This window comes from Mobula birostris, chromosome 9, assembly GCF_030028105.1.
Source record: "Mobula birostris isolate sMobBir1 chromosome 9, sMobBir1.hap1, whole genome shotgun sequence".
Lineage (NCBI taxonomy): Eukaryota > Metazoa > Chordata > Chondrichthyes > Myliobatiformes > Myliobatidae > Mobula > Mobula birostris.
This window is the reverse complement of record NC_092378.1, coordinates 1,026,654-1,051,636: the sequence shown is the minus strand read 5'-3', so window position 1 is coordinate 1,051,636 and position 24,983 is coordinate 1,026,654. Positions and strand designations below refer to the sequence as shown.

Genomic DNA, 24,983 nt, shown 5'->3' with positions numbered 1-24,983 from the left:
TTGGTGAGGTCTGGCGATGAGGCATTTTGCCAGATGAACTGGACAGTCTGCTCAGGGAACCACGCCACTGTGTCCATCACGTCCTTCTCCTGCAGTGCCTGCAGGACACTACGTGCCGACCACTGCCTGATGGCCCTGTGGTCAAATGCGTTGGTCTTGAAGAATTTTTCTACGAAGGACAGGTAAGGGGGCAACGACCAGCTGACGGGGGCGTTGCGCGGGAGTGGGGCCAGATCCATCCTTCGTAGCCAGGGCGACAGGTAGAACCTGGGCACATAGTAGTACTTTGTGCCCACGTATCTGGGATCCACGCACAACCTGATGCAGCCACACACGAAGCTGGCCATCAGGGTGAGGGTGACATTGGGGACGTTCTTGCCCCCATTGTCCAGGGACTTGTGCATGGTGGTCCGTCTCACCCGCTCCATCTTGGATCCCCAGACGAATCTGAATACAGCCCGGGTGATTTCCGAGCTGTAGGAGCGGGGGACGGGCCAGACCTGCGCCAAGTACAGCAGCCCTGAGAGCACCTCACACCTGATGACCAGGTTCTTGCCCGTTATCGACAGGGAGCGCGCTCCCCACAGTCCCAGTTTCTGTTTCACCTTGGCAGTCCGCTCCCGCCAGTTCTTGTTGCACGCCTCGGCCCCTCCGAACCAGATCCCCAACACCTTCATGTGGTCAGACCTGATGGTGAAGGGGATGCTGGATCGGTCTGGCCAGTTGCCGAAGAGCATAGCTTCGCTCTTCGTGCTGTTCACCTAGGGGATGGTTTAAATCTGGAACAAACTGTCGGAAACAGACATCCTCACACTTCGGAAGTACGTGAAAGGTGAGGGTTACGGTGGAACCACCTGATGGTCAGCGTTGAGCTGGTGGGCAAAGGGCCTTTTTCTTTCTGACAACTCATTTGATCACAGATCAAACCCTCTTGTATACTGTTGGATACTTTATTGATCCCAAAGGAAATTTCAGTGTCACAGCACCATTACAAATGCAGATAATCCCCGGCTATATAGGCTGACTCATTATAGAGCCTGATGGCCGAGGGTAAGAATGACCTCATACAGTGTTCTTTGGAGCAGCACAGTTGTCTGGTCTGTTACTGAAAGTGCTCCTCTGTTCAGCCAAGGTGGCATGCAGAGGGTGAGAAATATTGTCCAGAATTGCCAGGATTTTCCTTTGTTCTACCGCAGCCTCCAGTGTGTCCAGATTGACTCCCATAACAGAGCCAGTCTTTCTAATCAGTTTATTGAGCCTGTTGGCATCACCCATGTTGATTCCATTGCCCCAGCACACCACCACACAGAAGATTGTACTGGCGACAACAGACTGGTAAACATGTGAAGGAGAGGCCTGCGTACTCCAAAGGACCTCAGTCTCTTCAGGAAGTAGCGGTGACTCTGGCCCTTCTTGTACACAGTCTCTGTGTTGGTGCTCCACTCAAGTCTGCCGTCCAGGTGCACTCCCGGGTACTTGTAGGTCTTCACCACATCCACGTCCTCACCATCAATAGTAACAGGGAGCAGTGCAGGCTCAGTCTTCCTAAAGTCCATCACCATCTCCTTTGTCTTGCTGATGTTGAGCGGCAGATGATTCAGCTTGCACCGTTTGACAAAGTCCTCCACCAGGGCCCTGTACTCATCCTCCCGTCCTCCCTTTACACACCCAACTATTGCTGAGTTATCACCACCTTTGATACAGCTGACAACAGTGATGTCATCAGCATATGATGTTAAAGCTGTATATCGCTACACAGTCATTATGTCATTGCACTGTTCTGTTGAAAACACATTTCACGCTGCATAAGTTCAAATGTGATTGTCATTCATCATACACATGAATACAGAGCGTTCCCCTGAGGCCAAGATACAAAACACAGCACGTACCACTGTGACAGCAGGAAACAGTTACAAAAGAATATAACAAATTGGCCAAATTCCGAAGTTATAGATTGTGATAGTAACTCGGATGCCTGTCACCGTGAGCTGGGCTCCGGCCCCGGGGAGGAGACGCTCACCGCCCACCCGGTCTCTCATTTCCCGACCGTACCGCGGGGACCGCAGTCTCCGGGACCCGGGACCCGGGACATGCGACTCCGCTCCCGGACTCTCCTCCCGCTCCGCTGCGCTCCAGTCCGCGCCTCCTCCCCACCAGCAGGTGGCGCCGCGGGGCGAATCCCGGCGATACCGGCCGCGGGCGCTGGGCGGCGCCAGACGGGAAGTGGTGTTCAGCGACGTCTCATCACTTCCGGTTTGCTGCGGTGCTGCGATGAGCAGTTCGCACACGTGTGTCGGGTGGGTCCCGCAAGGGGCGGCCCGGGAGACTCCGGAGAAGGTGGGAGGGGGCGTCGGGAGGGAGGGGAGGGGTGAGGGAGCGTCCCGCTCCCATTCACCGTGACCAGGGTGGGGGCTGGTTCAGGTGGATCCGATATAACTAGCAGATCCCTCCCTCGTCCTTAGACTCACAGCTCAGGAGCCTCCGTTGCTTGAGGTCTCCTGGTGCAGGGTGTACAGCACCTGCGCATGTTTGGAGCTGGGGCGTCTAGTGAGGGTCTAGGGACAGTGCCTGTCGTTTGGCAGCGTACATGTATACAGTTTGAACGACAGTAAACCTGAACTTGAGCTGTTGTGCAGATGTTGGAACTGTAATTCAAGCTTGCAACACTTGTGGCTGAGTCGTGTGCACCTGCAGCGTCTGTAAACCATGTCCCTGGTCACCGCCAGGGGCCGGAGGCTGCACCCCTGGGTACTGCCGGGGGCTTTCACCCTGATGGTGACTCTGTGCATTTTCTTTCCTAGGTGACCTTGACTAGACAGGAGCTGGAACAGTTAATCGACAATGCAAAAGAAGAATTTCAGTGAGTGTCACCTCCCTCTTGTGCCACTGCACGGGTCGAATGGGAAGATTCTCTGGGCTTGCTGGAAGAATTTTGGCATGGAGCTGTTGATAAGTGGTGTATGTGCAGAGTGTTTCCTGACTGGTGTTTGTTTCCAGGGACCAGGAGCAGGAAGATGAACAGACAGCAGAGGGGACAGAGGTCCACACTGCCTCTGATGATACTGAGACTCCGAAGGGCGAAGATGAGGAGGAGCAGGACAACGACAGTCTGGCAGAGTACGATCTGGATGGGTATGATGACGAGGAAGGTGAGGCACATAACCGTCTGTGTGGCATTCAACCATGAACCAGGAGATTATGGTGCATGGGATACTCAGCGACTTGGCCACTTGGATTTAGAGCTGGCTCACGTATAGAAGACAAGGTAGTGGTTGATGGGTCTGTGAGGTCATAGAGTCATAGAAAAGTACAGCACAGAAACAGGCCCTTCAGCCCATCTAGTTTATGCTGATCCATTTAACCTGCCTATTCTCATTGAGCTGCACCAAGACTATAGCCCCCTATACCCCTACCATCCATGTACCTGTTCAAACTTCCCTTGAGCATTGAAATTGAGCTTGCATGCACCACTTGCACTGGCAGCTCATTCCACACTCTCATGACCTTCTGAGTGAAGAAGTTTCCCCTCATGTTCCCCTTAAACTTTTCACCTTTCACCCTTAACCTATGACCTATGATTCTAGTCCCACCCAAACTCAGTGAAAAAAGCCTGCTTGCATTTACCATGTCTATACCCCTCATAATTTTTTATACCTCTATCAAATCTCTCAATCTTCCATGTTCCGAGGAATAAAGTTCCAATTTATACAATCTTTTTCTATAATTTAGGTCCTCCAGACCCAGCAACATCCTTGTAAATTTTCTCTGTACTCTTTCAACCTTATTCACATCTTTCCTGTAGGTAGGTGAACAAAACTGCACACAATACTCCAAATTAGACTTTACCAACATTTTATATAACTTCAACTTAACATCCCATCTCTGCTTTGATTTATGAAAGCCAATGTGCCAGAAGTTTTCTTAATGACCCTATCTACCTGTGACATCATTTTCAATGAATTATGGACCTGTATTCCCAGATCCCTTTGTTCTACCACACTCCTCAGTGGCCCACTGTTCACTGTATAGGTCCAAGGCCATTATTCCCTAACCGTGGCTGCACAGGTTGCTAGGTTGGTTAAGAAAGCATATGGCATGCTTGCCTTTATTGGTCAAGGTATTGATTTTAAAAGTCTGGACGTTAAAGGGTGTGGAGTCTTTGGAGAGGGTGCAGAAGAGGTTTCCCAGGGTGATGCCTGGATTAGAGGGCATGTGCTACAACAAGAAGTTGGACAAACTTGGGTTGTTTTGTCTGGAATGGTGAAGGCTGATTGAAGTTTATAAAATCATGAGAGGTGTTGATAGAATAAGACCATAAGACGTAGGAGCAGAATTAGGCCATTTGGCCCATCGAGTGCCTATCCTTTTATCCTCTCCTCAGCCTCACTCCCTGGCCTTCTCCCTGTAACCTTTGACGCTGTCCAATCAAGTTCTGCCTGAAATACACCCAATGACCTGGCTTTCACAGCTGCCTGTGGTAACAAGTTCTACCAGTTCATCACCCTCTGGCTAAAGAAATTTCTCCACATCTCTGTTTTAAATGGACGCCCCTCTATCCTGAGGTTGTGCCCTCATGAACTAGACTCTCCCATCATGAGAAACATCCTTTCCACATCTACTCTGTTGAGGCCTTTCAACTTTTGAAAGGTTTCAATGAGATCCCCCCTCACCCTTCTAAATTCCAGCAAGTACAGACCCAGAGCCATCAAACATTCCTTGTATGATAACCCTTTCATTCCTGGAATCATCCTTGTGAACCTTCTCTGAACCTTCTCCAATGGCTGCACATCTTTTCTTACATGAGAAGCCCAAAACTGTTCACAGTACTCAAGATGAGGCCTCACCAGTGTCTTATAAAGCCTCAGCTCTTGTATTCTAGACCTCTTGAAATGAATGCTAACATTGCATTTGCCTTCCTCACCACCTTGTTCTGCACAAGGACTCCCAAGTAATGATGCAGCTATACAAGACCTTAGTCAGACCCCATTTGGAGAACTGTGCTCAGTTCTGGTCACCTCACTACAGGAAGGATGTGGAAACCATAGAAAGGGTGCAAGGATGCTGCCTGGATTGGAGGGCGTTCCTTATGAGAATAGGTTGAGTGTACTTAGCCATTTTTCCTTGTAGCGATGGAGGATGAGAGGTGACCTGATAGAGGTGTATAAGATGATGAGAGGCATTGATCATGTGGATAGTCAGAGGCTTTTTCCCAGGACTGAAGTGGTTAACACAAGGGGGCATTGTTTTAAGGTGCTTGGAAGTAGGTACAGATGGGATGTCAGAGGTAAGTTTTTCACATAGAGAGTGGTGGGTGCGTGGAAGGTGGTAGAGGTAGATACAATAGGGTCTTTTAAGAGACTCCTGGATTGGTACCTCGAGCTTAGAAAAATAGAGGTCTATGCACTAGGGAAATTCCGGTCAGTTTCTAGTGTAGGTTACGTGGTCGGTACAACATTGTGGGCCGAAGAGCCTGTAATGTGCTGTAGATTTCTATGTTCTATTACCCTTATTATATACCTTTTCCGGCTCCCTTTGCAATCTCAACCCCACATTTTGGCTGCTGTTTGGATGCCTATATATGATTCCCATAATGATTTTTTTACTCTTGCATTTTTTTAACTCCAACCACAAAGATCCAATGTTCTCTGATCCTATGTCACCTCTTTCTAAAGATGTAATTCCACCTCTTACCAACAGAGCCACACCACTGCCTATGCCTTCCTGCCTGGCCTTTCAATGCAAAGTATACCCTTTGATGTTAAGCTCCCAACTATGGGCTTCTTTCAGCTGAGACTCAGTGATGCCCACAGCATCATAATGATCAATCTCGAATTGCACCACAAGTTCGTCCACCTTATTCCAAATGCCACGTGTATTTAAATACAATACCTTCAGACCTGCATTCTTCGCTCTTATGAATTTTACCTCTGTGGTACAATTTAACTGTATGATCTGTCTGTATTTGTACTCAATAATTGGCTTCTCCTTCCTTACATTAATATTACCTATTTCATCTACTTGTAAACTTGCTGGCTGATCCTCAGCTCCATCATATTGGTTCGCATCCCCCTGTCATATCAGTTTAAACCACTCCCAGCAGCTGTGGGCATTTCCCCATTTTTTCCAACAAGTATATGTAATATTGGATATTGTCAATAAATGAACAAGTATGTTTTTTGTGTTATTTAATTAGGTTCTCTTTATGTAGTTTTAGGACTTGAATGAAGATCTGATCACATTTTAGGTCATGTTTATGCAGAAATAGAGAAAGTTCTACAGGGTTCACAAACTTTCTAGAACCACTGTATCTTTTTATCATCTGCATACTTGGGCACAAAGTCATCAAGTCTTTCATCCAAATCATCAACACGCACCATGAAGAGAAGCGGTCCCAATACCGACACCTGCGGAACACTGCTAGTCACCAGCAGCCAAGTAGAAAAGGCTCCTTTTATTCCCACTCTTTGCCTCCTGCCAATCAACCAATTCTCTATCCATGCTAGTATCCTTCCTGTAATACCATGGACTCTTGTTAAGTAGCCTCATGTGCCTTGTCAAAGGCCTGAAAATCCAAGTAAACAACATCTATTGACACTTACTTGTCTCTCCTGCCTGTTATATCCTCAAAGAATTCCAACTGATGCATCAGGCAAGATTTTCCCTTGAGGAAACTATGCTGACTTTGCCCTGTTTTACCATGTCTCTTCAAGTACCCTGAAGGCTCATTCTTAATAATAGACTCCCAACAATTTTCCCAACCACTGAGGTCAGACTTACTGATGAATAGTTTTTTTCTGCTTCCTTCTTGAAGAGTGGAGTCTTCTGGAACCGTTCCAGAATCTTGTGATCTTTAAAAAATCCATTATTAATGCATCCACAGTCTCTTCTCCCCACCTTTCAGAACCCTGGGTTGTACCCCATCGGGTCCAGGTGACTTACCTACCTTCAGACCTTCCAGTTCCCCAAGAACCTTCTAGTAATGGTGACTTCACACACTTCATGGCCTCTCTCACCTGGAACTTCCACCTTACTGTTAGTGTCTTCCACAGTGAAGACTGATGCAAAATACTTAGCAATTCATCGGCCATTTCCTTGTCCCCCTCTTTACATCCTCTTCAGTGGTCCAATATTCACTCTCACCTCTCTTTTACTCTTTATATGTCTAAAAAATCTTGTTGATGTTATTGGCTAACTTATTTTCAAATTGCATTTTTTCCTCCCTTATGGCTCTTTTGTTTGTCTTCTGTTGGTTTTTAAAAGTTCCCAATTCTCTACCTTCCCACTAATTTTTGCTATATTGTATACCCTCTCTTTTGCCTTTTATGCTGTCTTTGACTTCCTTTGTCAACCATGGTCGCATCATCCTACTCTAGAATACTTTTTTGGGATGTATCTGTCCTGCGCCCTCGAAGTGACCCCCAGAAGCTTCAGCCATTGTTCCTGCTAGTGTCTGCTCCCATCAACTTTGGCCAACTTCTCTATTATGTTTCAGAATTCCTTTTATTCTATTGTAATAATGATACATCTAGCCTTTTTCTTCTCCCTCTCAAATTGTAGGGCGAATTCTATCATTTTATGATCACTAATTCCCAAGGGTTTCTTTATCTTAAGCCGCCTTATCAAATCTGGTTCACTACATATCATCCAATCCAGAATTGCCTTTTCCCTAGTTGGCTCTAAACAGCTATCTCGTAGGCATTCTACAAATTCTTTCTCTTGGGATACAGTTCCGACCTGATTTTCCAAATCAACCTGCATATCAACCCCCATGATTATCATAATATTGCCTTTATTACATGCATTTTCTATTTCCTGTTGTAATTTATATCCCACATCCTGGCTACTGTTTAGAAACCTGTATATAGCTGTCATCAGAATATTTTTACCCTTTCAGTTTCTTAACTATCCACAAAGATTCTATGTCTTCTGATCCTGTGTCACCTCTTTCTAAGGATTTGATTTCAGTTTTTTTACCAACAGAGCCACCCCACCCCTTCTGCCTACCTGCTTGTACTTTTGATACAAGGTGTATCCTCGGATGTTAAGTTCCTAACAATGATCTTCTTTCCTGTGAATACGGACCACAAGATCTCTCTGATCCTCCACACGGCTGAAGTCTTACTATTATGTTCTGTCTTCAAATGAACCACTTCACACTTATCTGATGGTAACAGTGAGAAAAGAGCATGCCCTGGGTGCTGGAATCCTTAATAATAGACACTGCCTTTCTGAGACACCGCTCCCTTTGTTAGTTCTGACAAAGGGTTTTGACCTGAAACGTCGACTGTACCTCTTCCAATAGATGCTGCCTGGCCTGCTGCGTTCACCAGCATTTTTTGTGTGTGTTGCTTGAATTTCCAGCATCTGCAGATTTCCTCGTGTTTGCGTCAATATGTTGGGACCAGGTTAGGTTCGCAGTGATATTGACACCCAGGAACTTGAAACTGCTCACTCTCTCCACTTCTGATCCCGCTGAGGATTAGTATCTGTACCTTCAGTCCGAGGGGGGTGAGAGTGTGGAATGAGCTGCCAACGGAAGTGGTGGATGTGGGTTTCATTTCAACATTTCAGGGAAACTTGGATAGGTACATGGATGGTAGGGGTATGGAGGGCTATGGTCCAGGTACAGATCAATGTAACTAGGCAGAATAATAGTTTGGCATGGACTAGATAGGCTGGACTGTCTGTTTGTGTGCTATAGTGTTCTATAATTCTGACTGTCACTGTACAGACCCCATGTACAAACACGGGAAACCTGTTTCAGGGGAGAGGTTCAGTTGGAATGGGTGTAATAGTGGATGGTGGGAGGTCAGTCACTGTCACTCTTAACAGACTCCTGGTATGGGTAAACTGTTTTCAGGGGAGAGGTTTTGGCAGCAACAAACTTTTGGAGGAACTCAGTGGGTCGAACAACACCTGTGAGGGAAGGAATTGTCCAGACCCTGCATCAGGTGGTTGGGCAGTGAATGATGTTGTCCCATGTCATCCTGATGCGGAGACCTCATTGACCATATGGAGAGCACGGTTTGACCATAGGGGTGATATAAAACCAGTGGGAAATGGCACGCTACCTCAAACTGGTTCTGTGCTGCCAAGTCCACGCGAGAAAGAGCCTTCAGTGTTCCAGCTGCTGGACTTCAGATAAATTGTCAGAGTCATGCAGCATTAAAGCGGGCCCATCGTCCCAGATCGTCTGTGCCAACCACTGAAAACACTTTGTACAAGCCAAGTGTGGTTGAGTGAAGCTCATTATGTGAATCAGCTGTGTGGTTTCTACTCCTTTTGGTAATCTCTTGTCGTCTCTTTAGGTGGAGTGAACCTTGGTGATAATCTGGCGGGTCTCACAGTCTATGCAAGTAATGAAGATGACCCGTACGTCACTCTGAAGGACACAGTTAAGTTAAAGCTAGTTATTTTACAGGATTATTCTGCTTTGCTTGGTCCGTTGTAACTATTGAATGATCACCGTTTCCAAGAGTGTGTATCATTAATGAGTCTGTTTCAGTTTAACTGTATACCACAGGATCAATGGTCTGTTTCAATCTAACTGTATACCATAGGACCAGTGGTCTGTTTCAGTCTAACTGTATACCACAGGACCAATAATCCATTTTAATCTAACTGTGTACCACAGGACCAATATGAAGATGAAGATTTTAAGATCAAGCCAAGTGATAATCTGATCTTGGCAGGGAAAGTGGAGAAGGACTGCAGCATGCTTGAGATATACGGTAGGATCTCCAGTGAGCTAGTACCATGGTCATGTGTTCAGTGAGGTAATACCATGGTCAGGGGATACACGGTAGGATCTCCAGCGAGGTAGCACCATGGTCATGTGTTCAGTGAGGTAATACCATGGTCAGGGGATACACGGTAGGATCTCCAGCGAGGTAGCACCATGAGGAACTTTGTAGCTTTAAGTGAAGAGTGCACCAGCTTGAGCGTGTGGGTGATAACGCAAATAGTGCAACAGGCTGCCACAGGATCAGATGGAGCATCATTAGGGATCACAAATCCCTAGCTCCCGTCCTGGCTGCTCTTAGAATGGTAACGATTAGTGTTGGAGGGGAATTTGGAATGGGGAGAGCACACTGAATATAAGAGGGATATAGAACGGCTGAAAAGACAGACAGAAGAGCAGATTGAAGGGTTGGTGGCTGAGAACTGAAGTCTGCGGTTCTGGTACCTCATTATAAGAAGGATGTGGAAGCTTCAGAGAGATTTACCAGGTGCTGCAGAGATTAGAGAGCATGTCTTTTGAGGCTAGGTTAAGTGATTTAGGGCTTTTCTCTTTTGAGGTGACTGGATAGAGGTGTGCTGGATGACAAGAAGTATTGATTGAGTTCCCAGGGTGGAAATGGCTAATAGAGGGCATAATTTTGGAGGAAAGTATAGGGGAGATGTCAGAGGTAGGTTTTTTCACAGTGTGGTGGATGCATGGAACACACTGCCAGGGGTAGAGATAGATGCAGATACATTAGGACATTTAAGAGCAAGGAATGTAATGCCAAGACTGCTGTAGTTTAGAAGAATGAGGGGCAATCTCATTGAAACCTATCAAATATTGATAAACCACAGTAGATTGGATGTGGAGAGAACATTTCCTATAGTGGGGGAGTCTAGAATCAGAGAACACAGCCTCAGAATAGGGGGACATCCATTTAAAACAGAAGAGGATTTCTTTCTCCAGAGGGTGGTGAATCTGTAGAATTCGTTGCCCCAGACGGCTGTGGAGGCCAAGGCATTGGGTATATGTAAAGCGGAGGTTGATAAGTTCTTCATCAGTAAGGACTTGATGGGCTGAATTCTGCTGTCTTATGGATGTTGAATGATTTCTCGCAGTGTACAATCAGGACGAGCAAAGCCTCTATGTACATCATGACGTCCTGCTTCCTGCCTACCCGCTTTGTGTTGAGTGGCTCAACTTTGACCCAAACCCGGAAAAGACAGTGGGTGAGTTGGTTTTCCTCCAGTCTTGAGTTAGTTTCGTTGTTCGTTATCAACCACTGAACTGTGAATCTGAAGCAGTTGATCTTTCACAGAATTGTACAGACTGAGAACAGGCCCTTCAGCCCACTTTGGGTGTGCTGGCCATCGTTCCCACCCACCTTATCTCAGCTTTCCCACACTTAACATGTCGTCTGCTACAGCTTGGCAATTTGAGTGCACACCTGGATACTTCTGAAGTGTCCACTAATGGACCATTCAGCCCATAATATCTGTGCTGAGCACTCGTGTCAAATTAAACTAACCTCTTCTGACTGTATACGATGCATATCCCTCCGTTTCTTGCAGATTCATGTGTCTGTCTAAAAGCTCCTTGAATCTCTGCACCATTAGTCTGTTCCTTTGGGTGAAGAAAATGATTTTTGTAATTTTGTGATACAGCACGGAGTAGGCCACCCCAGTAACCCCACAACCCCAGTGAACCCTCACCTAATCATAGGTTAATTTATAATGACAATTTAACCTAACCAGCGTGTCTTTGGACTGTGGGAGGAAACAGGAGCACGTATTCCACAGGGAGAACATAGAGACTTCTTGTAGAACAGTGCTAGAACTGAACTCCAGAACGCCCCAAGCTGTAGTAGTATCACAGTAGCCGCTATACTACTGCAGCACCCACATTTCACTCTAAATATCCTAACCATAAATCTATTCCCTCAGAGGAATATACTCTCACTCTCTACCCTGTCTATGTTTCCAATAACTTTCCTTATCTTAATTGCTGGAATTTAGAGGGGGGGGGACCTCATTGAAACCTATCGAATATTGAAAGGCCTACATAGAGTGGACATGGAGAGGATGTTTCCTGTAGTGGGGGAGTTTAGGACCAGAGGGCACAGCCTCAGAATAGAAGGACATTCCTTTCAAACAGAGATGAGGAGGAATTTATTTAACCAGCAGGTGATGAATCTGTGGAATTAATTGCACAGGCTGCTGTGGAGTCCAAGTCACAGGGATATTTAAAGAGCGGGTTGATAGGTTATTGATTAGTAAGAATGTTAAAGATTATGGGGAGAAGGCAGGAGAATATGGTTGAGAGGGAGAATACATCAGCCATGATGGAATGGGGGAGAGGACTCAGTGTCTGTTGTCCAACTCCATAAATCTCCTTCCTATTGAAACTCACCATCTCCAAGCACTACCTGTTTCTGTGCCCACGGTGCAATGATCCAGAATGTTCTGCTTCCATACCTGACGTCACTTGCTACCTCTATTCCGTGACCTTTTTGTACCCAATCGATTCTGGGAATGGGATCTCAATTCCACATGCCAGCCATCATTAAGTGTTGATGTGGTTTCCTGATGCTTCCACATTAGACACAGTGATCACTCAAGCAGATCCTTTGTTCTCCCCCTCTGATGGTTTGTTGGACCTGTGTTTCGTGACTGTGACGGTGGCACCAGACTCGCTGACAGGACGCTCCCTGGTGACATGCTCTCCTTAACGGCGAGCTCCTAGGTGGTGTCTCTCCTTAACGGCGAGCTCCTAGGTGGTGTCTGTCCTTAACGGCGGGCTAGGTGGTGTCTGTCCTTAGTGGTGAGCTCCCTGACAGCGAGCACCCTGACGGTATACTCTCAGTCCTTAGGCTAATGGTATGCTTATGGGGGGGCTCTCTGCCAGTGCTCTCTCAGTCCAACCTTAACCCTAACCTGACAGAATGCCACAGGGAGGGGGTTGGGGTGCTGTCCACCTGACGGTATGCCACAGTGGGGGGGGGGGGTGCTCTCTGGTGATGCACTTTCCGCCTGACAGTATGCCATGATGGGGTGGTGCTCTCTAACAGTGTGCTCTCCTTGTAGGGAACTACGCTGCAGTGGGAAGCATGAAGCCGGTGATTGATGTGTGGGACCTAGATGTGGTTGACTGCCTGGAGCCCATCTTCAGCCTTGGAAATGAAGCATCAAAGAGGAAACGGCAGAAGGTACTGTGAAGCCAGTGGTGTAGGGGTTCCCTGAATGGAACCTGGGGGGGGGGGGGGGGGGGCCAACTGATGAGATCACCCCACTGCCCGACCCCACCCCCAGTAACCATCTGACCCGGTGTCCACCGTTTTTTAGACAATAAGACATAGAAGCAGAATTAGGCTATTCAGCCCATCATCTGCTGTGTAATTTGATTATCCCTCTCAATCCCAATTTCCTGCTTTCTCCCTGTAACCTTTGACACTCTGACTAATCAAGAATCTGTCAATCTTTGCTTTAAATATACACAATGACTGGCCTCCACAGCCACCTGTGCAATGAATTCCACAGATTCATCACCCTATGGCTAAAGAAGTTCTTCCTCATCTCTCGTTTTAAAAGTTCGTCACTCAATTCTGAGGCTGTGTCCTCTAGTCTTCAACTTCCCCACTACAGGAAACATCCTCTCCACATATTGAGGCCTTTCAGCATTTGATAGGTTTCCAGTGAGAACAGACCCAGAGTCATCAGACCCTCCTCCATCCCCAGCAACAGCTTGTTCCACCCCCCAGCTCCATCCTGCGCACAGCCTTTTGCACCCTGGTTCCAACCTACACCAGCAAAGCCTGTCCCAACCCTCCTCACCATCCTCACCACCCTCAACAACAGCCTGTTCCATATCCCACCAGTAGCTTGCCCTACCCTCCTTCCCCACCCCTGGTCCCTCACCCATCCCGCCTTGCACACTCCCCCTCTCCAGGCCAGTCCCCACACAGAACCAGTGAAGTGAAGTCTTGAGTATGTGAGTAGCACCCTACAGCTAACACTACACACTGTGATGTACACCTGCTGCAGACTCATTTGCCCATAGACAGTAGATATACAGTAGGATGTCTGGTGAGCTAATACCATGGTCAGTATATATACGGTCGTATGTCCAGTGTGCTAATACCATGGTCAGTATATTTATATTCGTATGTCCAGTGTGCTAATACCATGGTCAGTGTATATATGGTCATATGTCCCGTGAGCTAATATCATGGTCATATGTCTAGTGAGCTAATGCCATGGTCAGTATATATACGGTTGTATGTCCAGTGAGCTAATACCATGGTCAGTATATATACAGTCATATGTCCAGTGAGCTAATACCATGGTCAGTATATATATGGTCGTATGTCCAGTGTGTTAATACCATGGTCAGTATATGTACAGTCATATGTCCAGTGAGCTAATACTATGGTCAGTAGATATCAGAATCAGGTTTATTATCACTGGCATGTGACGTGAAATTTGTTAACAGCAGCAGCAGTTCAATGCTATACATAATATAGAAGAAAAAAAGCAAAATAAAATAATAATAAATAAGTAACTAAATCACTTATAGTGAACGTATATTGAATAGATTAAAAATTGAGCAAAAAAACAGAAATACTATATATTAAAAAAGTGAGGTAGTGTTCATGGGTTTAATGTCCATTTAGGAATCGGATGGCAGAGGGGAAGAAGCTGTTCCTGAATCACTGAGTGTGTGCCTTCAGGCTTCTGTATCTCCTACCTGATGGTAACAGTGAGAAAAGGGCATGCCCTGGGTGCTGGAGGTTTTAATAATGGACGCTGCCTTTCTGAGACACCGCTCCCTGAAGATGTCCTGGGTACTTTGTAGGCTAGTGCGCAAGATGGAGCCAGCTCAATTTACAATCCTCTGCAGCCTCTTTGGGTCCAGTGCAGAAGCCCCCCCCCCCCCAATACCAGTCAGTGATGCAGCCTGTCAGAATGCTCTCCACAGTACACCTATAGAAGTTTTTGAGTGTATTTGTTGACATACCAAATCTCTTCAAGGTAGGATGTCCATTGGTCTGGGAAGGAATGTATGTGGTGCTGAGAACAGCGGCCTAGGGACTGACCCTGATGTCTCTTGCACACAGTTTGTGGTCTGTCGGTGAATCCTTACCCCGGCTATCTCAGTATCTCATTTACTGCTCCACCAGCAGGTGAACTAACTGTTTGTTTATCCGCACAGGTTTCTGCCTTGTCCTGCCTCTGTGAGGAGTCCGATGGTCAAGAGAGAGGTCACACTTCCTGATCCTATCATTTCTACTGGGGCATAGGCCACTGATAACTCACCAGAGTCCTCTGTCCTTGGCCAGTAAAGGTTGATTGGCCCTGAGGCTTCAGTTTTCACCACACAACTTCATACGGTTTCTCAATGACATCATCTCATCCTTCCTTTCCCAGGGATGAGGCCTTTGGAGCTTCTTTTTGGTGTTTCTGTAATTCTGGGTTTTTATGGGATGCGGTTGCTCAGTCCTCCTTTCACAGACGGGCCTGCGACCGTCCATGGTGCAGCTCTCATCGATGCTTGTGTATTATTTCAGGGAGCAGAGTCGAGAACGGAGGGACACACTGGTGCAGTTCTTGATCTTTCCTGGAACAGACACATCAGGTAACTGTCACATTCCTGCTTTCAGGGTATTATGGAGAAGGGGTTGTCCTCATAGCTGGGATGGTGTCATTGGGGAAGTGAGAGGTGTCAGTGATGGGTTGAGGTCTTTGGAGGAGTGGGGGGTGTTGTCAGGGATGGGATAGTGTCATTGCGAAAGTGAGGCGGTGTCAGGGTCAGGGGGTGTGGTTGGGTCAGCTGGAGTTGCTCACGCAATTCACTTCTGTTCCTGTCTATTTCACAGAAAATGGGGCAATATCTCTGTTTTGCCACAGGATGGCAGCACCTGATGCAGAGAGGAAATAGTATTAGAATGGTTTCTCTCTGATAAAATTATGTCACTTTGAAATTTATTCTGCTTCAGCATTTATGTGGAATGTTAGTTCATTAACTGTGTAGATTTACCAGTGCAGTGACCGGCTGCCAGGAGAGATGGTGCTGGCATTTAATCTTTGTGCTTTCCTGCTGTGGAGAAACAGCCACTGGTGTGTGTTAACAGCCCGGCGGGAGGGAGGTGGTGTTCAGATTGTTGTGGATAGCTGGTGATTAGAGGGGAATTGTGAGTATCCACGGCAGTAACTGATTGTATACAGGTTGATGGTAGTCTTTGCAAGAGAGATGTCCAGTTCATCCACAGTTCTGTCTCCCTGCTGATCTGGTTTTTATTATTCCACACATGAAATGGCTAGGCAGGTTTGATGGGCTGAACGGCCAGGTCACAGAGTCATTGAAAAGTGCAGCACAGAAACGGGACCTTTGACCCATCAAGTCCGTGTTGAAACATTTAAACTGCCTACTCCCATTGATCTGCTCCAGGACCATAGCCCTCCATACCCTTACCATCTATGTACCTATTCAAACTTCTCTTAAACGTTGAAATCAAGCTCGTGTGCAACCGTTGTGCTGGCAGCTCATTTCACACTCTCACAAACCTCTGAGTGAAGAAGTTTCCCCTCGTGTTCCGCTTAAGTTTCTCACCTTTCACCCTTAACCCATGACCTCTGGTTGTAGTCCTTCCCAAGCAATGGGAAAAGCCTGCTGGCATTTACCCTGTCTATACCCCTCATGATTTTGTATATCTCTCTCAAATCTCCTTTCAATCTTCTACATTCCAAGGAATAAAATCCTAACCTATTCCATCTTTCCTTATTACACAGGTCCTTCAGACCTGGCAACATGCTCGTAAATTTTCTCAGTGCTCTTTCAATCTTATTCACATCTTTCCTGTAGGTTGGTGACCAAAACTGCACATAGTACTCCAAATTAGGCCTCACCAATGCCTCATACAGATTCAACATAACATCCCATGATCCAGAGGTGATAAGAGAGCTTAAGGTTAAGGAACCTTTAGGGAACAGTGATCACAATATGATCGAGTTCACTTTGAAATTTGAGAAGGAGAAACTAAAATCCAGTGTGATGGTACTTCAGTGGAATAAAGGAAATTACAGTGGCATGAGAGGGGAACTGGCTAAAGTTGACTGGAAAGGGACACTAACAGGAAGGACAGCAGAGCAGCAATGGCTGGAGTTTCTACGAAAAATGAGGGAAGTGCAAGACAGACATATTCCAAATAGGAAACTTTCAAATGGAAGAAGGACAGTATTGTGGCTGACAAGTGAAGTCAGAGCCAAAATAAAAGCAAAAGAGAGGGCATACAAGGAAGCCAAAGCTATTGGCAAGATAAAGGATTATAAAGCTTTTAAAAACTTTCAGAAGGAAACTAAGAAGGACATTAGGAAGGAACAGATGAATTACAAAAGGAAGCTGGCTACTAATATCAAAGAAGATACTAAAAGCTTTTTTAAGTATATAAAGAGTAAAGGAGAGTCGAGGGTAAATATAGGACCCATACAAAATATTGTAATGAGAGGCGCAGAGATGGTAGAGGAACTGAATGTGTATTTTGCATCAGTCTTCACCGTGGAAGACACCTGCAGTATACCAGACATTCAAGAGTGTCAGGGAAGTGAAGTATGTGCAGTGAAAATTACGACTGAGAAGGTGCTCAGGAAGCTTAATGGTCTGAGGGTGGATAAATCTCCTGGACCCGATGGAATGCACCCTTGGGTTCTGAAGGAAGTAGCTGGAGAGATTGCGGAGACATTAACAATGATCCTTCAAGAATCGATACATTCTGGCATTGCACCAGATGACTGGAAAATTGCAAATGTTACACCACTATTTAAGAAGGGTGGGAGGCAGCAGAAAGGAAACTGTAGACCTGTCGGCCTGACTTCAGTGGTTGGGAAGTTGTTAGGGATGAGATTACAGAGTGTCTGGAGGCACATGACAAGATAGGTCAAAGCCAGCATGGTTTCCTGAAAGGGAAATCCTGCCTGACTAACCTACTGCAATTTTTTGAGGTAATTACAAGCAGGGTAGACAAAGGAGATGCAGTAGATGTAGTGTACTTGGATTTTCAGAAGGCCTTTGACAAGGTGCTGGAGGAATCCAAACATTTACAAGTTTGTTTCAGTCCAGTGCTGGCTGCACTCCATACCCCTCATTCGTGGCTCCCAAGCCGGAGGAAATGTGGCATCAGTTTCCATGTAGTGAATCTGTGTTGGAACCTTATTTCTCAATTACATTGGCCCTCATTGTTCTATCCTCTAGCATCCAATTAATCTTCCTTGATCTGTCCTCATGAGGTAGCTGCGCTTCCCAGGAATCTCTGCTGAACTAACTCTGTGCTGACTGTGACCTCCTGCAGGCACGGTCTCCATTTCTGCACACAGCGCGGTCTCATGTAACTTTGTACAATCTTGTCAAGATTTCAACAAAAACTAAAGGTGAGAACTAAAATTGAGAAACTCAATATGGAATTATTATTGCTCACTTCTTTCTGAACAAAACAGGGTCTGGAATTGTCTGAATCTGTTTCAGTGCCGGTAATTAAGTATTATTTATTGTCTGTCAGGAATGTTCTAGCCAGTGCTTCTGCGGATGAGACTGTGATTCTCTGGGATATGTGCCAGAAGAAACCTGTGACCCGTCTTAGCTCCCACACAAACAAAGTAAGTGAAATCATAGAACATTGAAGAGTACAGCACAGGAACAGGACATTCAGCTCACAATGTTGTGCCAAACCAGCTAAATACCAAATCAAAAACACCAAACACTAATCCCTCCTACTACACCATGCCCATATCCCTTCATCTTCCTTACATGTGCACCTATCCAAACGTCTCTTAAAAGACTCTGCTACCATGCCAGGCAGCACATCCACCACTTTGAGTGAAAAAACTGACCCCTGCTATCTCCCTTGGACCTATCCCCTCTCATCTTCAGTTCATGCCCGTTGGTTTTAGACATTTTAACCCTGGAAAACAAATACTCTCAGTCTACTCTCTCTGTGCCTCTCACAACCTGTGTACCTCTGTCAGATCTCCTCTCAGCCTTCGATGCTCCAGAGAAAACAGCCCAAGTTTATCCAGCATCCTTCCTGTAGTAGGGCGACCAGAACTGTGTGCGGTACTCCAGATGTAGCCTAACCAGAGTTTAATAAAGTTACAACCTGACTTTTGAACTCAGTGCTTCAACTAATAAAAACGAGTATTCCATGAGCCATCTTAACCACCTTATCGACCTGTGTAGCCATTTTCAAGGAGCTATGATCTCTGCTCAGTAACACTGCTAAGAATCTTCCCTTTAGTGTACTGTCTCTTTGCATTTGCCCTACCAAGGTACAACACCTCACATTTATCCGGGTATCAAATGATTCTCTTCTCTACTTCTGGCCCCAAGGGCTTCTACAGATACAGATATATATTAAGAGCAAAGAGCAAAAAATAGTTTTGCACAAAGGCACAAAATAGTTTCTCAGAAAGATCAGAGTGGTCATCTATGCATAGTGCCAAAAGACGTGGGGGAGATCTTAAATGGATTTTTTGCATCTGCGTTTTCCCGGAAGATGGACACAGGGTCTACAGATGTGAGGAAATGCAGCAGCGAGGTCATGGACCTTCTACAGATGTCAGAGGAGGAGGTTTTTGCTGTCTTGAGACAAATTAGAGTGGATAATTCCTCAGGGCCTGACAAAGTGTTCCATTGCAGACTGTGGGAGGCTGGTGTAGAAATTGCAGGGGCCCTAGCAGAGATACTTAAAACATCCTTAGCAACAAGTGAGGTACCAGAGGGTTGGAGGATAGCCAATGTTGCTCTGCTTTTTAAGAAAGGCTCTTGAAAATAAGCCAGGAAATTACAGGCCAGTAAGGTTGACATCATCTGTGGGAAAGTTTTTTGTTTTTTGCACTATTTCTCTTAATTTAATTACTTAATATACATATATAGAACATAGAAAATCTACAGCACATTACAGGCTCTTCAGCCCATAATGTGTGCCAACCATGTAACTTATTTAGAAGCAGCCTAGAATTTCCCTACCGCATAGCCCTCTATTTTTCTGAGCTCCATGTGAAAAAAAACCCTTTAGTATCCACCTCTACCACCTTCGCTGGCAGTGCATTCCAAGCAAGCACCACTCTCTTTGTGAAAAACTTACCTCTGACATCCCCCTTGTACCAACTCCCAAGCACTTTAAAACGATGCTCCCTGGTACCAGCCATTTCAGCCCTGGGAAAAGCCACGTTCCACATCTCATCCCCACTGCACTGATCATCAACAACAGGCTTCATGCTAATCGTCACCACTTGCTCTTCCTTAATTGTCTTGTTGCATTCTCTTGTTACATCAGGTTTAAAGTCTGCATATTCTGTCATGTGGAGAAATGACACACAAAGCATTGACAAAATCTCAGCTCCTGGAAGGGTTTGCCTAATACTTAGTTTTCAGTCCCTGAGATAGGTGGCCATGAGTTCATAACAGTCCAGGCCAGGGGGAGTACCTCTGACCACAGTTTATCCCCCAGTGAAGGTTATTATAGATCAGGGTGTCAGAGTTCGCAGTTCAATTCTAGCGTCTTCTGTGAGGAGGTTTGTATTGTCTTCCTGTGTACGCGTGGGTTTCCTCCGGGTGCTCCGATTTCCTCCCACAGCCAAAGACATACTGGTTGGTAGGTTAATTGTTCATTGTAAGTTGTCCTCTGATTAGGCTAGGGTTAAATCAGGGTTTGATGGGTGGTTTGCAATGGCCTGTTCTGTGCTGTGTCTCTAAATAAACCTAAATAAATAAAAATTATCCTGGGAAAAAGTCTTTGGCTGTCTACTCTATCTGTGCTTCTTATCATTTTGTACACCTCTGTCAAGTCATCTCTCATCCTCCTTCACTCCAAAGAGAAAAGCCCTAGCTCACTTAACCTGTCCTTATAAGACGTGCCCTCTAGTCCGACGTTGGTGTTGAAGGAGCAGCGTCTTCCTGACTTTCATTGCAAAGTAACCGGGGAGGGGAAATGTTATTTACTTACTTACTTACTCCAAAGAACCCCAAGGGTAGTTGGCATGGGTGTGGCTTCACATTGCAACCAGGCATGCAGCATGTATTTGTAAATATGTTATCAATAAAGAATATTTTAATTTTAAAAACCCCTCCAGACTCTGCCTTAGAAAGGTTTTGTTGTGCTCCATACACCAGCACGTTCCCATAACTGGGCGACTTTTGAATCTAATGCTTTGGTTGTCATCACAGAAGTTAATGAGGCTTTTGTTGGAAGGTTTTCAGGAGGGGTTGGCTCAGACCATTATGTGAGCTATTTCTCCCCACTAGAATCAGAAGCAGATAAGGCAGTGAACCAGCAAGAGGACAGGGAGTCAAATCATGTCAAATGATTCGTCATTACACTGATTATCTCTTTTCCGGAAGAGTTATAGTTTTCCTTATGATTATCCCTTGTGCGGTCCTCATTACCTGACAATTAAGTATATTGGACAGCATAACCCTAACTCATTAACTGTGCCTCTAATTGCCCTGATTAACATGTGAGAGCCTTCAATTAGCCACTTGTTTCCTGTGCCTGATGTTCCTGCTGCAACATTACTTGTTGTATCACAGCTCTAGACCAGCCTCTGCAGAGCAACTCTACAGCAGGAGAGAGAGAGAGCGCGAAAACAGGCCCTTTGGCCTGTCGACGCTGTAGCAGTTCAATCCTCTTGGCTTGAGAGCAAGAGCTGCCCACGATGACTGGGGTTAATGAATATGCCTAAATCCCCAGAAATGTGCACGTCAGTGTAGGGCAAGGGTTCCTAACCTTTTTTATGCCATGGACCAACACCATTAAGCTAGGGGTCCACTTGGGAACCCCCTGTGTAGAGAGAGGACCTGCCCAAGTCCGAATCTAATAAGACCATAAGACATAGTTACAGAATTAGCCCATTCAGCCCATCGAGTCTGTTCAGCCATTCCATCATGGCTAATTTATTGTGTGTCTCAACAATTGTAATCAGTAACCCAGACTTTCTCATCACTCCTTAGTCTTTGTTCCCTGTTCACAGATCAGTATTCTCCCCGGAATTTCATTGTTTCTCGACATCAACATTCAGAACCCAGAATGGGAGCAAAGGAGTCATGTGAGGAGGTGGCCAGAGAGTTTCTCTGTTGTAAAGGATGTTGAGTGGGGATTTAACAGAGCTGTACAGAAGCTTGTACTGGGTGCATGAGAAGGACCTATTTCCTCTGGCAGTAACTAGATAACATGGTTTAGACGGATTGGTAGAGATTTTGGAAGGGGGCTGCGGAGAAGGACTTCACCAACAGGGTCTAACCTGCAGACCCCACTGCTATCCTCACCACATTTAAAAAGGGCCTGAAGAGTCAAACCCTGAGCACATGCTTAACATGATTGGCTCTTATTTTTGGTAGGCAGGGAAATGGCTGAATGGCTACCTTCTCTCTACTGAAGAGTTCCACCCATTATTCAGGAGAATGGCTGCCTGCCTTCTCTCTGGTAGAGTATTCCATCCATTGTTCAGGAGAATGGGTGCCTTCTCTCTGGTAGAGTATTCCATCCATGGTCCAGGGGAATGGTTGAATGGTTGTCTTGTCTCTGGTAGAGTATTCCACTCATTGTTCATCTACTGTTTCTGTTGCAGGTGCAGACTCTTCACTGGCATCCATTTGAAGCACAGACACTTCTCTCTGGCTCGTTTGACAAGTGAGACTTGACGCTAGGCACTTTCTGTCCATTTTCTAAACTATATATTTCTCTTCTGGTCTATTAGTGATTCTTATTTACAGTTCTTCCTTGTTCAAGCCTCAGAGCTTGCTGACAGCAGCCTTCCCTAACTGCTGCCCCCCACTCCATTCACTCAGATGCTCAGATGTGCAATGTGCAATGCAGCAAGCCTGAATCACAAGTGCCCTTTAACACAAGGGTTCCCAACCTTTTTTGCACCGTGGACTGGTTTAATATTGACAATATTCTTGCGGACCGGCCGACCCGGCGGGGTGGGGGGGGGTGGTGTTCAAGTAGGGTTAAGCTCACCTCAACATGTCTTTTACAGTTAGGGTTGCCAACTTTTTCACTTCCAAATCAGGGACAAAAGTAGCAGTCAAATTCCGGGACACTTTACCCCAGGAAAGACTACCATGACCATGAAGCCTTGTGCGGGCACTTGCGTGCGCATACGCGTATGTGCCGATATTTTTTTCCCACAAATTGGTTTTGCCTTTATCTTCCCGACTATACATACATTATTTCTACTTTATATAGGCTGTGTATTTATCATATCATTCCTGCTTTTCCTGTATGTTACTGTTAGTTATTTTCGGTTTTATGTGTTATTTGGTATGATTTGTTAGGTGTTTTTTGGGTCTGGGAAGGCTCAAAAAATTTTCCCATGTAAATTAATGGTAATTGTTTCTTCGTTTTACACCATTTCGGCACGAAAAGTTTCATAGGAACGCTCTACCTTAGCGGGGGAAATACAGAATATGGGACAAATCAATTTAGCCCAATATAAGGGATGTCCCGGCACATACGGGACAGTTGGCAACCTTATGTTCAAGTTCAACAGTGCATGGCAGGGAGTGAGGAAAGGTGCAGCTGACTCATATCGTTTCCTCATGGCCTGGAAGCACATGCTTTGCGGCCTGGTGGTTGGGGACCGCTGCTTTAACGCCGCTGTCCTGAATGACCTTGGCCATTGGAATTTACCGTGACATGCTGATGTGATTGATCAAAGCCATTCCTCTCTTGTTGTACTGTTGATTGCAGTGGTTTGTGTCCTCCTGGTCTCCCTCAGGTCTGTCGTTCTGTACGACTGTCGGAATCCAAAGGACAGTCATCGCAGCTGGAGGTTCAGTGGTGAAGTCGAGCGAGTGGTGTGGGATCATTTTTCACCCTGCAACTTCCTGGTGAGTCTTACTCTGTGTGTCAGGCAGAATACAATTGCTAGCAGGAGTCCAGACTCTGAGCATGCTGTGTGGAAAGTAACTAGTTGCTGGGACCATGGGGCTGAGAGGTTCTTCCCCTGTGATCACTGAGCTGGTGAGGGAATCTCAGGTGGGAGGTGTAACGATTGTTGTCGTGGAGCTGTATTCTGTAATTGTCATGGTGTGAGTAGCAATGACTACTTTCCCTTCACTTGCAGGTTAGCACAGAGGATGGTTTTGTGTACTGCTTGGACGCTCGGTCAGAGAAACCACTCTACACTCTCAAAGCTCATGATGGCGAAGTTACAGGTCAGAGTCACCTGCCACTCCGGAGAGTGTGTGAAAGTATGTTTGCTTGTGTATGAGTCAGAAAGTGTGTGTGTTCGTGCAAGGAAGAGTGAGTGCGCTTGTGAGCAAGTGAATATACGAGAAAGTGTGTGAGAGTGAGTGTGCACATGAGAAAGTGTGTACATGCTTGAAGAGTGAGTGTGTGTGGAAGAGTGAGTGTCCATGTGAGAAGGTGTGTACATGCTTGAGGAAGGGTGTGTATGAACATTGTGTGTGGAAGAGTGAGTGTTCACGTGAGAAAGAATGAGTGTGAGTGCGCACTTGACAAAATGTGTGTGTGAGAGAGAGAGTTTGCGCGAGAGGGTGTGTGAGAGATTCGGAAAATCAGTCCCATTTCTGAAGCCACTGTTTGATTTTGAGTCCTGACTATCAGTTCCAAAATAGAATATGCTTCTCTGCTGCAGCTTCAAAGAGTTGACGCAGTATTTTCAGGTATTCCTGGAATGGCTTCCTCCTGCAGTCTGCCAGGGCTGGATGTAACAGTGGAGCCAAGGAGATCTTAATAAATATCTCACCCCGAAAGTCAATGTCTAAGGAAAATTTAGGAAATACCTGTTTGACCACAGTTGGTAAATTGGTGCATGATTCAAGTTCATTTTTCACATGTACATCGAAACATACAGTGAAATACGCCATTTGCGTTAACGGCCAACGTAGCCAACTGTGTGCTGGGGGCAGCCCGCAAGTCACCACTCATTCCATTCCCCCCACAGCATTCCCACAATGCTCGGCAGAACATTACAGAACACAAGAAGCCCGTTCCTCCCTCCCACTTATCCACATAGACAGGGCTCTAACCCCATTGTTACTGTCACTTGACTTGGTATGGTTATTTTGCATATCGTTCATACTTATTGTATTGTTAAACGGGTAAAGGAATAACAGTGTAGAATAGTGTTGCAGTTACAGAGAAAGTTCAGTGCAGGCAGAGAATAAGGTGCAAGGTATAATGAGGTAAATTGTGGGATCAAATGTCTATTGTTTAATATAGTCTGATAACACTGGGATAGAAGCC

General features: G+C 45.9%; 1 protein-coding gene across 2 annotated transcripts in view; it reads left to right on the top strand.

Annotated features, from left to right (window-relative positions):
• The first annotated feature begins 1,981 nt into the window (after positions 1 to 1,981).
• Positions 1,982 to 24,983, top strand: part of pwp1 (PWP1 homolog, endonuclein) — a 30,595-nt gene continuing 7,593 nt past the window's right edge. The window contains exons 1-12 of one of the 2 annotated variants that reach the window (XM_072267338.1): positions 1,982 to 2,337; positions 2,802 to 2,860; positions 2,998 to 3,149; positions 9,309 to 9,394; positions 9,635 to 9,731; positions 10,843 to 10,953; positions 12,808 to 12,929; positions 15,288 to 15,355; positions 18,273 to 18,369; positions 22,339 to 22,400; positions 23,491 to 23,602; positions 23,839 to 23,929. In XM_072267338.1, coding sequence (XP_072123439.1) covers positions 2,272 to 2,337; positions 2,802 to 2,860; positions 2,998 to 3,149; positions 9,309 to 9,394; positions 9,635 to 9,731; positions 10,843 to 10,953; positions 12,808 to 12,929; positions 15,288 to 15,355; positions 18,273 to 18,369; positions 22,339 to 22,400; positions 23,491 to 23,602; positions 23,839 to 23,929 — 1,123 coding nt within the window. In that variant the 5' untranslated portion in view covers positions 1,982 to 2,271. The remainder of the gene's footprint in view (positions 2,338 to 2,801; positions 2,861 to 2,997; positions 3,150 to 9,308; positions 9,395 to 9,634; positions 9,732 to 10,842; positions 10,954 to 12,807; positions 12,930 to 15,287; positions 15,356 to 18,272; positions 18,370 to 22,338; positions 22,401 to 23,490; positions 23,603 to 23,838; positions 23,930 to 24,983) is intronic. The other variant, XM_072267340.1, reaches the window with a different exon arrangement.